This window comes from Mugil cephalus, chromosome 8 (assembly GCF_022458985.1).
Source record: "Mugil cephalus isolate CIBA_MC_2020 chromosome 8, CIBA_Mcephalus_1.1, whole genome shotgun sequence".
Lineage (NCBI taxonomy): Eukaryota > Metazoa > Chordata > Actinopteri > Mugiliformes > Mugilidae > Mugil > Mugil cephalus.
In genome coordinates, this window is record NC_061777.1 from 12,838,627 (window position 1) to 12,856,056 (window position 17,430).

A 17,430-nucleotide genomic window follows, 5' to 3' on the forward strand; every position below is an offset into this window, starting at 1 on the left:
CATCAACCGCTAACGCCGTTTCATCTTCGCTGCAGCCCGTAGCCTCGCGTCGGAGGGCCAATCAACTTGAATCTCTAATCTCCTGACCGAGACTGTTTAGCTCGCAGAATTGTGATTACTTAGAGCGGCTGGGTCGCATTGGGAGGCTGCGGCGGGACCAAGAGCGAGACGAGATATTCCACCCCCGAATGCATAATGACATAATAACACTCCATCTCCACCTCAGACTAGTTTCTCTTCACAATAACAACTTCTTTCGGCGGTATGATCATCTCTGGGAGGTCTCTTTTTGTCTTTATGTGACTTGTGCTGACAGGATGAGGAGTTACGAGCACAGGCAACAGGGTTTAGGGAAGTTTCCTGTACGGTTAACTAGCATTTCACATCGCGGAAGAGACGGAAAATCAAACAGAATTTAGAAATGTGTGTTTTTTAGTGCTTTTAGCGTTTGCTGCATACAACTAAATGTTCACAAATAGCAGCAATAGGCAGAGAGAGGCTTTATTGTGCAACAAAAACCTATGAAACTATACCGCCACACACACATTTAGCACGGCAAACCTTATCTGAAAGCTAAAGTTTCCCCGTTGTGTGTCACTTCACAGGTGAAACACTGAGCAGTGCTGATTCACGGCTTTGTGGTGCAGTTACGTGACCTCTGCCCCTTCCGAGGCCGTAGCACACATTGGTTTTGCTTGTACGGTTTGCCCGATGCTTACTGCGTTCACATTGCTCGCATCCTTCACCACACAGGAGACAACCCTCTGCATCCGAATCTTCACCTGGTGAACAGAGCAGATAGAAAACAAAAGGTTTTAATTAAAAAATAAATAGACAAGGACAACCATGAAAAGCAGAAAAAAAGGGAAAATAATTGGATTTGATTTAAAACTCTTAAGTCAATGTTAATTGGTAAGCACTGACTGAGCAGAACAAAAATGTTAAATAATTACATGTGAAGGTATTTTCAGATCTGAACATGTTTATACTGTTATGTTATATTTATTGGAGTACAAAATGTGCATAAATTTGCATCGCAGTGCAGCCTTTTTATCGTCAGTCAACAAGAAAGCGCTGCTTAAACACAGCTTGTCACATCTTAGAAATGCATATTTAATAATCATTTTTATTGTCTTTCCTTCCAAGACTATTGTATTTTTTTTGTATTTATGTTAAACAACGGACTGTGACTAAGAGAAGAGAAGAGTCAAATCCATCCACACATTTCAGGTCGTCTGTGGGGCCTGTTGAACCGTTAACTCCCAGCTCGGTAAAAATGCAACTCCCCCACTCACAGACTTTAATTCCTCACATCCAAACTGCCGTCGTTCCTCTTGACCTTCGTCTCATGCTCACTGACATTGTTGTAACTCCAGCTCCGCTCCTTATCTCAAACATCCCCCCCCAAAAAAAAACAACAAAAAAACAAAAGAACTCATAACATCAACTTTCATCTCTTTCTCAATCCCGCTTTGGCTGGCATTCACGGAGGATGAGATAAAGTCTTTCCCAGTATCCTGGAGGATAAACACTTTCAGCCCAATGCTCTTGAGCTGAACAGACTTAGAGTAGAAGAGGGAGAGGCATCAGCAGCAGCGGGCAGGTGGAGGACCGCGTTTGTCTGGTGCTCGAACGGCGCTTTTGTGTTTCTGTTCTGATCTTTTATCGTTTCCACGAATCTCTAAAGCAATCACCTGAAGCACCTCGCTGACATGTCACCGTTACATAATGAACCTTAAGATCCTTTATTTGTGAAATGTATCACAGTGATCTTTGGAGGCTTGGTGTGCTAGTTCAACGAACACAGGAAATTATATTATAAAAGGTTTTGTATTGCAGCTTGAAGCCCCTGAGTTGGCGTCTTGAATAACTTTAATACTTGTTTCAAAATGAGGTTGCTGTACTACATCCATATTTAATAATATATACAAGATGTATTTGTTATTCCTGTATATTTAAAATAAATACATAATCTCTGCAGAAATCAACTGTTCACCTGTTCACAAAACGCCTCTACCAGCATCTCTCACCTGCGCTGCACTCCAGCGGGACGCAGCGGTCGTTTCTGAGCTCGTGCCCTGGGCTGCAGTGGAGGCAGCGGTCTGCTCCAGTACACGCGACGCACTTGGCAGGGCAGGGTTCACACAGGCTCCCTGAGGACTGGAAGAAGCCCCCTGGACACGCATCCACGCACTGACCCTCAAAGAAGTACCTGGGCACACCAAACCTATCTGAGAGGAGCAAGAGAAGAAACGAAGAATGAGCGCTGATGTAGGCAGGGATGGTCACACGCATTTACCACTGGATAGTTATAATATTATACAATTGATACATTGAATTATGTGCGGGGGCTCTTTTAACTTAAGAATTGAAACTTCTGTACTTTTTCTTGCACTTTATTTATTTTCTTATTATAATTTTTATCTGCGTTCTTCCTCAAACCGTCCAATAACATGTTCGAGTATTCTTTTCTTTATATTGTTCAGGGCATCCACGACACTCGAGTCCATTTTTTTACTCCCATTCCGACTCATCTTGAACATTTACATCTGCGCAAAACGATTTCGATTTTGAATTTTTGCGTCTGAAATGCTGTCTCAGTTTCACCTGAGACACGTGACTTTCAAACTTAAATATCTGGATGCCAGAAATTCAGTGGAATTTATATTTCAACATTAACACTTCATTAGTGGTTACACTTGACAGTTTGGCGCTCGGCTTCTCATGAGATTCAAACCCTGGGGCTCGTCTGTGGAATGAAACAAAAATGTCTGTATTAATGAGTGGAGTTTCGCACCAGGCCCGGGCTTGTGTGTGCATCAGCATTTTTTTTTTCTTTTTTTCCTCATATTTTTGGTTGTCATTTTCTGCTTTCCCTCTCTCATGCTCCCTTCTCCTTCTTCTCCAGCTGCTTCGTTGTCCCCTCGCTCTTGTCACCGCAGGGGTGCAAAGCATTACCATCAAAGGCCAAAGGTGTCGAGAACCGTCCACTCAGTCCGCAGCAGTGTGTGCGCGCGTGCGAAGCGGTTCTGAGAGAGAAATGACGTGAAGAGAGACAGATAGAGGGTCTGTTCATGCTATTATTGTTATGTCTCATTGAGCCTCAGACAGACCTGCAATTAAATGGAACCACATTTGCAAACACAGTCTCACAAACCTGCCGGCTAATTGAGAAAGTGTGTGCGCGCAGATGTGAAGGTGGCACAACATGTGTGTGTGTGTGTGTGTGTGTGTGTGTGAAGGGGAAATCTGGTGTTAATCTTCTCTTCCCCTGTCTGGTATCTCAAAGTGTGGCTGTAGGCATGTGTGTGGGTAACAGAATCTCCCCAGTGTAAATACATTCACTGTGGCAGCCATAATACCGTCTGTAACACGGTGATAAATACACTTGTTACTACCAGCCTCAGGTTGATATTTCTTCAGCTGTGATCCTCCAAACGATGACATTGGGTATCAGGTATAACGTCAGAAAAGAGCTCACGGACTTTGAATTAGCTGGTATACTGAGGCGAAGCTGGACACTGAGCTGAAGACCTGAGGGAGGTGAAGTGACCCCTGCATGAGGACACACACACACACACACAACGCCGCTTTGATTAGATTCATTTAGAGGATTGATTGGTGGAGCCCGGGACAGACGAGCCTTCCCTTGATCTGTGGGATGTTACGAAAAAGCACGCGCTTGCTGACATTTCAGCCACAGCTAGAGAGAGATGGGCTTTTAAGTCAACACCGGTGAACATCTGGAGAAAAAAAACCTACTCGCGTCAGTTTAAAGACCCAGAGCGTGTGTGAGCATTTTATCCACACTAAGTGGTGCAGGGTTTTTTTTTCTTCTGTCAGTTAAAGTGACGTGAAGTCTGGATTTAACTCCTATAAAAAAAAAAAAAACTTGAATGTGTGTGTGTGTTTTTTTTTTTTAATGAGTGTTGTGAAACCCTGAGATAAGTGTACCTCTGCCACAGCCGGTGCAGCTGTCAGGTCCCTCACTGGTGCACTCCTGGCAGGTGTAGTGGCAGGGGTGGCATTGTCTCCCCGCAGTGTAACGCCCCGTCTGGCAGCGGGTGTCACAGCGTCCCTCATCAAAGAACCTGGGTGTGGTTCACAGTGATGATGCAAAATGAGTCTCAGCCACTTCTTATAACGTAAAAACATATTTACAGAGAAAAAAAAAAAAAAAGCTGTTGAACTTGCACAGTAGGGTTGGGTTATTAAATACATCTTAAGCAAACATTTTTGACAACATGCAGGCTGGATTATACACCACTATAGTAGTATTACTTCACATCTTTTGGACATAGGTGGTCGTCACCTTGTCGCAGGGCAGCTGGTGCAGTCCTCCGTCTTCGGACCAGTGCAGTGCAGACAGGTAGAATGACACTGGAGACACTCTCCACGTTCACTCATGTACTCTCCTGCAGGCAGAGACCAACATTACCTCACAACTGCTGTCTAGTCCCTCACTCTGCCCCGTCTTCACTAATCGCATGGTTTCAGTTGCTCCGTGTTTCCATGTATTCACCCCGCACTACTTGCGCCTCTTGATATGATGCTGTGACGTTTCCTGGCTGCACAAATTATAACCAAGAGTCAGTTGCAGCTGTTTACCTTTCCCTGGAAGTCCAGCTCGTTATCCCGCTGCTTCTGACATCTCCCCGCGCAATAACCACTGCGGCTCTTCTTCTCCCGGTCTTGTTTTCTTTCACACCGCGCGCAAATATACATTTCAAAGATCTAAAAACATCTTAGCGAAGGTTTGCCAACGCCACTCTTGGGCGTACTTGCCGAGTGCTGTTACAGTAAACGGAGATAGGAGTTGGAGCTGGGAATTTGACTCTGGCTTGGCCCGTCGTTGGGGACGAGGAGAATTCCCTGAACAGGGATATAGGCTTTCTTTTAAACAAATACAGATTAACATTGCTTCACCAAAGGAAACAAACAACAGAAAAACATTCTAGGGTAAATACCAGTCAACTTTACGACTGTTAATAACCTCTACGCTCTGTGTTGTGTGGTTTCCTGACATCGTCCATGTTGCTCTTCAAATAGTCACGTTACACATTACAGCTTTTTTTTTTTTATTGATCACTGGAGCCTTTTCAGAGTTTGTTCAGGACAAGGCGATAATAGACGTTTTGAAAATACTTATATAAATATATATGTCTAAATGAACTTGTAAAATTGAGTGGTGACAGAATCATCTACAACTGCACATCATAAATATCCTTCCTGCAGGCCCACGGCCACATCCTCCTCTGTTGAAAATGCTGAAAATGTGCGTAGGTTTCAGAGGCCCGGAAAGTTTTTTAGTAGCAAAACAGAGCACAGACTGGAAATCGAGTCCTACGAGCCAGAAATCTCAACACCTGGCAAAATAATTGTTGGGTCACTGGCATTAATCGAGCACATTGTCATGCTCCTTGTAGATATGTTATTTAACCTTGTGTAGCGTTGAACCTCGTGCACGTCGGACTGAAGACGACTTTTAGCAAGGTACGTTTGAAAAACCAAAAAAAAAAAACTTCACCCTAAGCCGCACTGAGAAGAGCCGTAACAAAAGAGGCATAAACATCGCCTCCTATCCCGTTTTTCTTTCTTGCATCAGACAAAGGTGACAGACACTGGTTCAGGCTAAGGATGGAGGCTGTGTGTTTGTGCGAGTGTGAGAGCATCCTTCAAGGCAGCGGCGGTGAGGCTTGTCTGTGCTCTCTGGGCTGTCTGTGAAAAGCCCAATTGTTCCCTTCAAAACAAAAGGGCTTCTTTGTGTACAAACACAACAGGCGGTGGCATCCCATTCAGCGGGGCTCTGCTGAAACCTCCCCGTCTTTCTGCCCGTCTCCCCCTCACTCACGATCACAAACAAACGGGGAGCCAAGTTCTCAAGGGACGGAGAGGACGGAATTAGCCGCGCAGCTCCGCTCGGCTAAAAGCCGACACTCTGGACTCCCGCTGCACGACGGGAGAAGAATGGGGGGAGAGGAGAAAGAGAGCGCCTGTCACTCAGGGGAGTAAAACTTTTCCTCTGTGACGAACTCGGCTGACCTTGTTAGGACATTGACAGTCTACTCTGTTGGGAGAAAGAGCTCTGTTGGCAGGTATCACACTGACATCTGCCACACCTGGTCCTGAATCCCAATTCCCTCGCTCTTCCACCTCCTAATATCTGCAGATTCTTGCTCCAGGGAAGCAGAAAAATATATATTTACAAGGGGCTGGAAGGTGGCCGAGAGAATATTAACCACACTGTCAATTTGACGTTGTGTATTTATTATGACAGGATATGACAGCGCTATGTCTTCTAGACCGGAGTTAATTTATACACTTTTAATCCCTTGAGTAAATCTGTCATGAGTGTTTTACCTATCCTAACTATTTATTAAGCCAAAGCCTTGTTCAAGGTCAGGAACATTGACGAATATCAAGGTTTTTTTTTTTTTTTTTTTTGCGGTGGAGAAGGAGCTACAGAGAAAATACACACAATGAGAATCACTAAGTCATAAGGATGTTGCCAGACTCCGCTCTGACCACAGCAGGAGAAAGGACATTTGTCAAGAATAAAGCGTGAATCTGCAGGAGCTTTAATGTTGTTTTCTGATTTAAAAACAAAACAAAAAACTGTAAGATGACTGCAGACGAACATGTCACCCAGTTTATATTTATGACACTTACACAAAGTAGGTCAGAAACAAAACTGCGGTCAGGGTCACAACTGTATTCTGTACTGCTAGACGGTTGGTCACATTTGAAACCGAGCACCCTCACCGCTGTATACTTTTTGAATAACCCGTCCTAAACCGCTCCCGCCAACGGTGCAAGCGAGTTTTGAAATAAGTGGGGAGCTGGTGAAAAGAACGATTGTGGCAAAATTCGATCAGTCAGACTCCTGCTGTAACACAGCTGCCAGCGTTATGAATAATACATGAGTCCTACAACATGAACGGGAATAAAATAAATAAATAAATAAAAGTTTCATGAGGATGAGTGGGAGGTTGGCTGCAGTTACTGATAATATAACATCTATATCTCCTATAGGTTCCAAGGCTGTAAAGACAAAACGCTGGCACGGAAACTCTGATAACTGAAGGCTGAATGAACACTGCTTAAGATTATTTACACTACCGTTTCATTCAACTTGGATAATCAAGATATAGGTTGTGTGTCTCTTCAAACAGAATTAATTTAAACGCAGATCAGGCATAACATTATGACCACCCTCCTAATATTGTGTAGGTCTCCCTTGTGTCTGTTGATCAGAGAATGGACATGGGTCTTCTGAGAGTGTCCCGTGGTGTCAGGTAACAGGATGTAGTTAGTGGGGGGGGGGGGGAGGCTTTGGGTCCTACAGGTTGAGAGGAGGGGCCTCTGTGGATCAGGCTTGTTCCAGTGCACCCCACAGATTCGTTTTAGAACTAGGGAATTTGGAGGCCGTGCTGTTCTTCATGTTTTTTTGTTTTTGTTTGCTGTTCCTAAACCTGCCATTGAAGAGCGTCATTCCTATGGGGTGGGGGTGCCTGGTTTGGTCAAAGTGGGTAGTACAGGTCTACGTAACAATGAACGCCAGGTCTTTAAGTTCCCCAGGAGAACATTGTACTGTCACAAGATCAAGATGTCAATACTTCTCCTGTCTGTGGTTTTAATGTTGTGGCTGATCGGCGTATGTTCTTGTCATATAGGTTGGAGTTGTGCGGGAATAAAATAAGAGTGAATTGAAAGTACAGTTTACATTCATCATGTCTAACTTGACCTGCATCCCGGTTTGTCACACAGCACTATCTATCCGAGTCAGTGGACCTGGAAACAGTTTGAAGAGGCCCTCCCTTTAAAAACAAACACACAAAAACAAAAAAAAAAACAACAATCTGTCAATCACAAACTAAATGTTTCTTGCTAGGAGTTACCATTGTCGCACCTAAAACATGCCCACCGCTACAAAGCACCGCAGCACTCTTCAGATCAACCACAATCGCAGGGCCTCAAGTCCAGTTTGTAATCTCATGAATCTACCAGGAATCAGGCTGCCTCACAAGGTGGCATCATACCACTCTCATGAATGCAAAGCAGCTCAGACTCGATCCACAGTTGCACTTATAAAAACCTGGCAATCTTGAATTCCTGGTCCGTGTTGTACCTTCCAGCTAATTGCCATTGAGTGCACATATCTTCCTTTAAGTGCCCTGCCCGGGAGTACGAACCCCTCACTTAATCAATGCGACCGCGTGCTGAAAAATTAGAAGTTTCTGCAAACGAGGATCTGAATTTCAACTACGTTACTGCCTCGGATAAAGCTGTAAAAAACACAAACTGGATGCTTTGGAATGGATGACTGGATGAAATAATCATCAATCTGTGAAGACGAGAACTGAAAAGAAAAGAAAACGTGAACAGATTAAACATTTTAATAAGAACACTTAAGTAAAAAAAAAAAAAAAAAAAAAAAAAAAAAAAGATTTTCAAAACTAGGACTTTGAGTAACATTAATAATGCATTGTCACAGATATGTCACAGGTACACAATAAAAACAGCTTTATATGAGGGGGCGTGCGTGTGTGCATGCGTGTGTGTGTTTGCGTCTACTAGCACACACACACACAAGTCATCTTAAACAATGACCCGGATTAAGATTTTGTTAACCAAAACAGGGGATTCATCAATCTTTATTACAAATCATCATAACCAGTTGACATTACAACAATTCATCTAATACTGTAAATGCTCAAGCTGCAGGTGTGAAAACCCACACAAAATAAGAATCTTAAACATTATTATCTTTATTTTTTTGTTTTTATTTTTTATTTTTTTGCTGTTCTTTATTGGAAACCAGCACCTCCAGATTAACCTTTGAGTTCCACCAGGTAAAGTTCAGAGACAGACAGCAGGAGGAAACCAGACGTCTGAAGTCTGCTGGCCTCATCTCTCTCTCTCACACACACACACACACACACACACACACACACACACACACACACACACACACACACACACACACACACACACACTCATTCTCTCACTCTCTCACACACACATACGCACACACACACAGACACACACACACACACATTCTCTCACTCTCTCTCACACACATACGCACACACACACAGACACACACACACACATAGTTTGGGCTCAACACGACTTCTATTTCTGCCGCAAACTCCTGGTTTTGCAGTATTGTTTTTGTTCACTTTCAGTTTTAGTGATATAAATGGCAAAACAAAAAATAAAATGAAAAATGAAAAAAATAACATAATAAACTGCCTCACTGTGTTTGTTTTCCACCACAAGCACCTCTACAGAAATGTGGGGGAATTCTGGGAAAAAAAAAAAAAAAATCCCTTTTTCTGAAGGAACCGAAAGCAAAAAAAAATTGTCACAGCACTGATTTGTTCGCCGTCCCGTCTGCCTGTCAGAGACCTTTACCTGCAGAGGAAATGTGACAACGGAATATTTGTCTGCACCAAATCACCGACCTCCTGTGTTCAAAGTGTAGAGCAGTACTTCAGTTGATATGCATTGCCATTACGGTGGAATGACAGAAGAGTAGAAACTTCTAAAACTCTATTTTATTTGAGAACAGTAACATGTAGGGATGCACCGATACAGATAAAATATTGGTACTGGACAAAAATTCCCTTTAGCGTTCAGCGTTATATATGGCATGTAAAGAATAATTTCAGATCCCTGTAACAAGTATGAGTTACATTTCAATTGCTCTCGTCCAACGACGGCAAAAAAAATAATGGATGAGCTTTAAATTATTTAGTCACAGCACTGGATGGAATCGATACTCAAGTTTTGGGGCGAGGGATCTCGGAGCTTCATCACGAGTGAAAAATTGGCATCGGTACATCCCTAGTACCACAAACTCATTATGACCCACTGCAGTGTTTCCTTCCCTGCAAAAAAGCTCTGGAATGAACGGCAATCGACTCATCTTGTAGTACCTCTTGAATGAATCAATGCTGTCTGGGCTTACATCAAGAATTAATGGCATTCTCTGAGACACACCAATATAGACAAACACACAGTATTCAGAGGGCAGGTTTTCGTTTTTTAAATAAAAATGGAATGAGGTGATTTTGGTCAGTAATGTGCATCAGTCTTACGCGGTGACACTGTAGCATCTGTAACTTCAAGTGGTAGCTGATTTATGTGTCTGGCTGCGTCGGTGTTTATACGTGTGTGTGTGTGTGTGTGTGTGTGTGTGTGGTATATATGTGCATGTGTGTATATAACCGAGCGTGAATTTGTCTTCCCCCACCCTAAACAGCCAGCCCAGACACACATTATTTTCACATTACTGAGCGAGCTTCTTTTTTTTTTTCTTCTTCTTCTTTTTTTTTCTCTTTTTTCTCCTTTGACGTATATTTACAGGCAGAAAACCGCGGCCTTTCCTACTGTATGTTCACTTTCCATCTGTTTATCGTTAACACTGGAAAGAGAGGAGGAAGAGGAGCCAAAATAAAAAAAAAATGCGCACAGACGTTTTCGGAGATTCACAGGCTGAGTGGCTCCTGTTTTTAGATACACTTCCTACACTGGCGACAACAAAAAAAAAAAAGAAAAAAAGAAAAAAGAAAAAAAAAGAAGGTTCAATTATTTTGGCATCAATGCTTTGGTCACAAAATACCGACACTTTTATTCTTTTGTATGTTTTCACTTTTGTTTTCGTTTTGCTCATTTGTTCTTGAAGTAAGTCCCAGTCATTTTACACCCTGACCACGTGTGTGTGTCCCAGTACAGAAGAAAGGTAGGTTTGTTGTAGTCCTGTCATCGCACCTCCGATGCAGTCCCTTTGAGAGGCACAGATTCTCTTATAAATTATGTGACTGTGAATGAGTGGGCAGGGGGTTTGAGAAGGAGGGGGTGCCCCCACATCCCCCCTGCGCTCCCTTTACGCCCAGTGACCGTGTCCCGTCACCCCTTTTGCGAGCACGTTCTGCAGCACAGTTGCTGCAGCACTTTCCTCTGGCAAAGATTGTTCTTTTTAACAAGCACGCAGAAGCTGCCTTCCGCCCAAGATTCTTCATTTGCTTTCCACAGATCAGGAAGAAGAGATACAAGGGAAGTGTGGAAGGAGGGGAGGGACACGCGCACAAACACACACACACGCACACAAACCAGGCAGAACCATTAGAAACGGTTGAATGACAGGCAGAGCCATGTGATTGGCCAGGAGAGGGTTCAGGTAACAGGAACAGTTTGTTTGTTTGTGTTTTGTTTTTTTTTTTGATCCAATCACAGGTGGCGTTCATCGAGGTGGAAAATGATTGTAGTCCAGTGGAGTGATTGGATCCATGGCAGGAGGAAGGGAAAACAGATACAGAAAGAGAGAGAGAGAGAAAAACAAAAAACAAACGTCACACAATTAGAAAAATAAAGATTTTTTTTGAAATTCACAACTTGGCGTCATTTTGCAATGACAATAATCTTGAAGTGGACAACCAGCCTGCAAAACCTCTACGACGAGTCTTTGTGTAACTCAGTGCAATTAAACATTAACTCGCTTTTAAGCTGCCAGTCAAAATATCACCGTTATTAAAGCTTTGGTTTAGGGAGGTAGAGCAGACTGGGTGTGCACTTTAAGCAAAGTCCTCATCAACACAAAGGTCACGCGGCGAAGATCTATTTCGCCTCAGAGCTTCATCTCGTCACAAGGGAGACTTTGTGGCCGCGGTTCATTTTAATTAGGAGGCGAAGGTGAGAGCAGCTAATCACAGGCTCATAATCAGACCATCGGCGATCTGGTTAGCAAGAAACGGGCTTCTTTGGATGCAAAGATCGACAAGCGGAGCATGCACGACATGAAACCGTGAAGCAGGAAAGAGAGAATGAGAGGGAGTTCAACGAAGAAAAGCGTTTCAGAAGAGAAGATTATATGGAAAACTTGAGAAAAGAAAGTGAGTGCAAGTAGATGGTAAAGACTTCTTTCAGCCCATGTGGTGTTATTAAAAATAAAATAAAAATAAAAAAACAATAAGTGAAATCCCTGAAAGATTTATTATTAGTGATGTGCACCTAGATAAAAAGTACAAAAGCCAAAAGCAAGGGCAGACTGCCTCGCTGCTTTGAAGCCACATCAGTGAGCAGTTTGGTTCAGAGTGTTAGTACAAAGCTCGAAATACTTTAAAAAGAAAAGGCCACAAGTGAATCCGTTGCTTTGCTTAATAAAGATACCCTTTGCATTTGTTTATTTTCCGCCCTCTAGGATACATAACAGAATTTAATTCATCTGGAGATGCAAAACAGTCTGAGCATCTCGGAGGGAGACGATATGTAAATCTGCACCTCTGAGAGTTTTGATGCATTTGAATTGTTCAGGCCGCGGTTTGTTTATATTCTGAAACATGTTTTCTTCTGATGTCCAATTCGATCGTCTAAGCAGGCTAACGCTCTGGAGGAGCTTCGGCGCAGACCGCATTAGCATGCATTACTACCACACGGCGCAACAAGTAGGCAGTGCACACATCAAGACCATGTGAAGATAAGAAAGCTGACAACTCACCATCTTTGCAGATGGTGCTGACCACGCAGGCTCCTGCCTCCTGATTGTAACCACTGATGCAGCTGCTGCAGTTTCTGTCCCCCGGCCCCGAGCACTCGTAGCAGCTATTGTCACACCTGTCGAAGGTTGCATGAAGAATTATGCACAAGTCTGGGCTGCACAAAACTATGCTTCACGCAAAGCCTCCTACAAAATGAAAGTTGATCTTCACGGTAATAAGAATGGTAATCTATTCTGAAAAAGCTCCAAGATGTCTCATATTCAAGATTTCACATTTGCACTTTACTACTCCCCACCAGACATATATATATATATATATATATATATATATATATATATATATGTATTCATTCATATCTTCTTCTTTCTCTTGCATATATTCAACCCAAGAACAAAACAGAAAGTATTTGCTCTAGTTCTACAGTTTACTTATTCTTCAGTGAAATCAGAAAATTCTTCGCTACAAAAACTAAAAGAGAAAATATCTATACTTTGGAAGCAGAAAGGCCAGTATGGGACTACATGAAGCCACATTTACCATCCCGCAAGTGTGACAATGGGGCTAAACATTTTGAATTCACCCGATCAGCTTCTTAGACAAGTCACTGAGTCAAGCTCATCACAAGGAGTGATAAGAAGAGCAGACAAGAAGTCCGAGTTAAGACTGTGTGTGGGATCAAACCATCATCAAGTATATGAAAATGATCTTTCCCTTACTCGTCTCCTCTGAGGAAAAGTGTACACAACTTTAAGACTGTGACAGCACCAAAAAGCAGGTGAGACTGGCTTGTTAGAGCATCAAATCTAAACCAAACTAAACTGAGACACTCGTGCTTTGACTCCACTCTACATCCGATTGGATCGTCTAACTTTCTACAACTTAAACGATAAATGAATCCCCAACCGAATCAGAAATAAGACCCCGGCACCGGAAAAAGGGACTGGGAACTGCAGAGAGCACAAGCAGCGCTAGAAAAGCCTGAACTGCATTTAAAGTTAGAAACAGAATTTGCAGGGATTTGCACTTCACTCGCTCGAGCAAAGTAGATTTTCTTGTTTATCTCTGCAGACTGAAACCTTTTTTTTTTTTTTTTTTTTTTTTTTCCCCCGTGTGACTGTGGTGTAGAGGTGTTGGCAGGTCCGCTGACTCACTTCTTACAGGACCTCTGCGTCTGCCCGTTGTCTGAGGTCTGCTCTGACAGGTAGTAGCCGGCGCTGCATGTCGACACACACCGCCAGTCCTCGAGCAGGTAGCCGTCTGCACACTTGCTGCATGCCTCTATACCCGTGCCTGAAAAAACGAACGGACATTTTTCCAATCTGACGAGAAACAAATGGCTATTTTGTTGTTAGTGATTGTAATGCTCGCGTAGATAATGATACTCTTATGACTTCCTACCCGCGCAGGTGGCACAGGCCCGATGACAGGGCTCACAAGTCCTTCTGTGGCCGTTGTAATAAGTCCCTGGATCACAAGTCATCTGACACTTGTTGGCTTGAAGGCTGGAGAGTGAAAGAGAAATAAAATATACATTCACAACATCATAATAAATATGAGAAAAAAACATAGATACAATCCAAAGTCCATATCAGAGAAAACTGTCAGAAAACAACCGCTGCTGTAACGCAACGTCCCAACCAAGACGTGAGAAGCAAAAAAACAACAACTTCAACAACACTTATATTGTTTCCTCTTCTTCTCTTGTGTCGGTCCATCTTTAAAAACGCAGTCAACTGTATTTGTTGCTTTGACCGGCACACGATACGACTGATTTTGAGGTGCCAGATGTAGCGGCAGAGCGCAGTTAGGAAGCAGGTCTGGAGGTTATAAAATCGGTTCTGTGAAGTCACAGTGAGGACAGGTTGTTGAGCTCGCAACGCTGAGCTGAAAAACAGCTGGTCTGTGTTAGCTAAAGTTTCCCAGAAATGATCTCGTCTGGTCCCCTCTTCCTCCGCAGCTCATAACTGAACATTAATGGCGAACTTAATGGAGACGGGTGGTTTTGTGTGTGTCTGTGTGTGTGTGTGTGTGTATGCATGTGCGTACAAGTGTGTGAGATCCCACTGCCGTTTAGAGGAAATTATGGCCTACAAGTGTCCCCACCTCCACCTCTGGCTACGCCGAGGACTTACAGTTGGATTTAAGACCGCAAGTCGTTTTAAACACTTCACAAGTGTTGCCTTCATGACCCATCAGGAATTTTAGCACTTTGAATGCCCTGCTCTCTGTCACGTCGAGTGTAGTCGAGCCGTTTCGAAGAGGCGGATTTGGAAGTGGCCAAAAAATGAACTGGAATATGTGTCTATACAGTAAACTAAATGGTTGAGATCAGAGGTTTTCCAAAGTAAGAATTACAACCTAAAACAGATCCCGCTTCTTGCGGGTCCCCACATGACGCGAGTATATGTGGGTTTTTATAAGCCCGTGTCACTGGGTGAATCTCAGTTTCCTTAGTTTATGTCCCCAGAGCGAAACTGTTAGGAAACCGTGTTCTCACTGGTTCACGCTACAAACCCAAACCACAGTGTAATACGAAGTGCAGGTTCAAATTAGCGGCGCTGTCTTCTTGCAGAGAGCATGAACACCAAAGATTGTTATCCACCGACATTCAACGCAAACGGGAATGCTGCAAGGCTTTTTGAAGCACAGAGCCCAGCGGTCACATGGGCACCGTGTTTAAGAGTTAATTAAAAGGGCTAATTAGATCATATATTCTGATGAGTTGTATGCGAGTGATCTAAACTTGGTGAACATCAAGGTTGGCCGCGGCTCAGATGTAAAAGCGAGTCGTCCAATAATCACAGGGTTGGCAGTTCAAACCCCGTCTCTTTCCAAGTGACATTGGGCAACACACTGAACTGTGTGTGTGATGAGAGGCATATTGTACACATAAGTGCTCTGGAGGCACTCTTTAAACAAACGGCTCTGTGCGACTTGTTGGATCACGTGTAAAGAAAATCATAAATTTAGAGCTTCTACGCAGCAACACTTTAAAAAAGAAGGACAGAAGGACAACTACTTCATTAGAAAGTAAGCTCAGCCCCGCTGGCTTTCTCGGCTCCATGCAGATGGCCGATTGCTGCATGAATTCTCCCTAATATATTGTCGCTGTTGGAGAGGAAACATCACAACACAGCAAGGCTGAAATCGCTCGCTACCCGGACAATGAAACGCCGAATAGTTTAAATTCTGATCAGTGACTCTGGTTGGACAACGGGGCTCCCAGCTTACCTCATCCCTGGTTTACATTCTGTGCAGATATTGGAGGTTGTACACTTCTTACAGTTCTCTAGACATCTCCTGCAAATGTTGGAATCTGAAAGACACAGAGTGAGGCGGTCAAACCCGACGCCGAACGGGAACAGCAGCCTGGCCGCATCTGAGAGGAGAATGCAGCGATGTAGGGGAGGAAAACAGGTAACATGAGGGAGGAAGACACTCAAGAGTGAGTGAAGTTGAGAAAACTCAGAAAATAAGTAAAAGAAACACATTATGAGCTGAACAGGAGGACGAGATGGCGAGACCGCGGTGCTGGTGAAGGAAGATGTGGATGAATATTTCACTAGGCAGACTGACACGACGCACGTGGACACTCCTGCCCTCATCAGCAATGACGATTTCTAAAAAAGATATGTGAAGAACGTGTTTTGGCATTCCCGAGAAGCCACAGAGTCGACCGTTGCTATACAGCAAAGGTCTTATTTACACATTTCTGAAAAGCTTTGCTTATATATGACACAACCTTTGTGGTTTTGCGCGGGGTGAGTGACCGGACCAACGCTGAGAGGAGAGGAGAGGAGAGGAGAGGAAAGGAGAGGAGAGGAGAGGAGAGGAGAGGAGAGGAGAGGAAGTGAGGAGTGCTGGTTGGATTTTTAGGAATCTGAAAACCATTAAAGCGTTGATGCAGGATATAAACAAGCTGACAAAAGGGCGTCATCTTCCCCAGTTTAATCTGAGAACTGGAGGTTTAAATTAAAGTTTAATTTAACTGACACATTAATGATTTGAGAATAATATGCAGTGATCAGGCATAACATTATGACCTAATATTGTGTAGGTCTCCCTTGTGCCTCAAAAGCAGTTGTGACTGATCAGAGAATGGACATGTGTCTTCTGGGGGTGTCCTCTGGTAACAGGATGTCGTTAGCTCTATGGGTTGAGGGGCGGGGCCTCTGTGGATCAGACTTGTTCCAGTGCATCCCACAGATAATTGATCCGTTTGGGATCTGGAGAATTTGGAGGCCAGGTTCAAAGCTATGTGCAGTTCTTCATGTTTTTTGTGCATGTGTGTGCATCTGTGCTGCCATCAAGGATGCCTGGAAGGGTGCCTGGTCTGGTCTGGGTAAGTGGTACATGTCTAAGTGACGTCCACGTGAATAAATGCCAGGTCCAGAAATGTCCCAGCAGAAACACAACATTGCATTATCACACAATGGTTACTGTGTGTTCATCCTGTCAGTGGTTTTAATGTTGTGGCTCATCTGATTCAGCCCATATTCATGACTTTCGTTCGCTTTTTATCTTTGTTTATGAGGTTGGCATCTCTCAAAAATGCATTACAACCAGTAATAAAATCATGACCACACACTGACAAAGGCAGGCACCTCACTCTGCTGTCAGGATGATTTAAAGAAGAAACGCTCTGGTTTGCTCAATTAAAACAACACAATGCTCAACTGTGCTGATATTTCAAAGGGAAATAGTATCCACTACATCTTGGCCTGTTGAAATGTTATGATTGAACTTGGATCAGATCACATCAGATCCGCTGCCAAAGACTCTCAGAGGTGCCAGGGCTTACACTATCTTGGCTGCAAATATATAGACTTAATTATAAGACACACAGAATTTCAGCCTCTCATTCCATATTTTCTTTCATCCGGACTGGCTTGAACACACAGCGAGCACACACGTATAGTTAGTGTGC

General features: G+C 43.5%; 1 protein-coding gene across 2 annotated transcripts in view; it reads right to left on the bottom strand.

Annotated features, from left to right (window-relative positions):
- The window catches only part of pcsk5b (proprotein convertase subtilisin/kexin type 5b), a 68,261-nt gene that overhangs the window by 8,813 nt on the left and 42,018 nt on the right, over positions 1-17,430 (bottom strand). For both annotated transcript variants that reach the window (XM_047592578.1, XM_047592577.1), the window contains exons 17-24: positions 15,735-15,819; positions 13,902-14,005; positions 13,655-13,793; positions 12,503-12,618; positions 4,313-4,415; positions 3,955-4,091; positions 2,031-2,231; positions 720-782 (exon numbers count right to left, since the gene is read on the bottom strand). In XM_047592578.1, the coding sequence (XP_047448534.1) occupies positions 720-782; positions 2,031-2,231; positions 3,955-4,091; positions 4,313-4,415; positions 12,503-12,618; positions 13,655-13,793; positions 13,902-14,005; positions 15,735-15,819 (948 nt within the window). The remainder of the gene's footprint in view (positions 1-719; positions 783-2,030; positions 2,232-3,954; positions 4,092-4,312; positions 4,416-12,502; positions 12,619-13,654; positions 13,794-13,901; positions 14,006-15,734; positions 15,820-17,430) is intronic.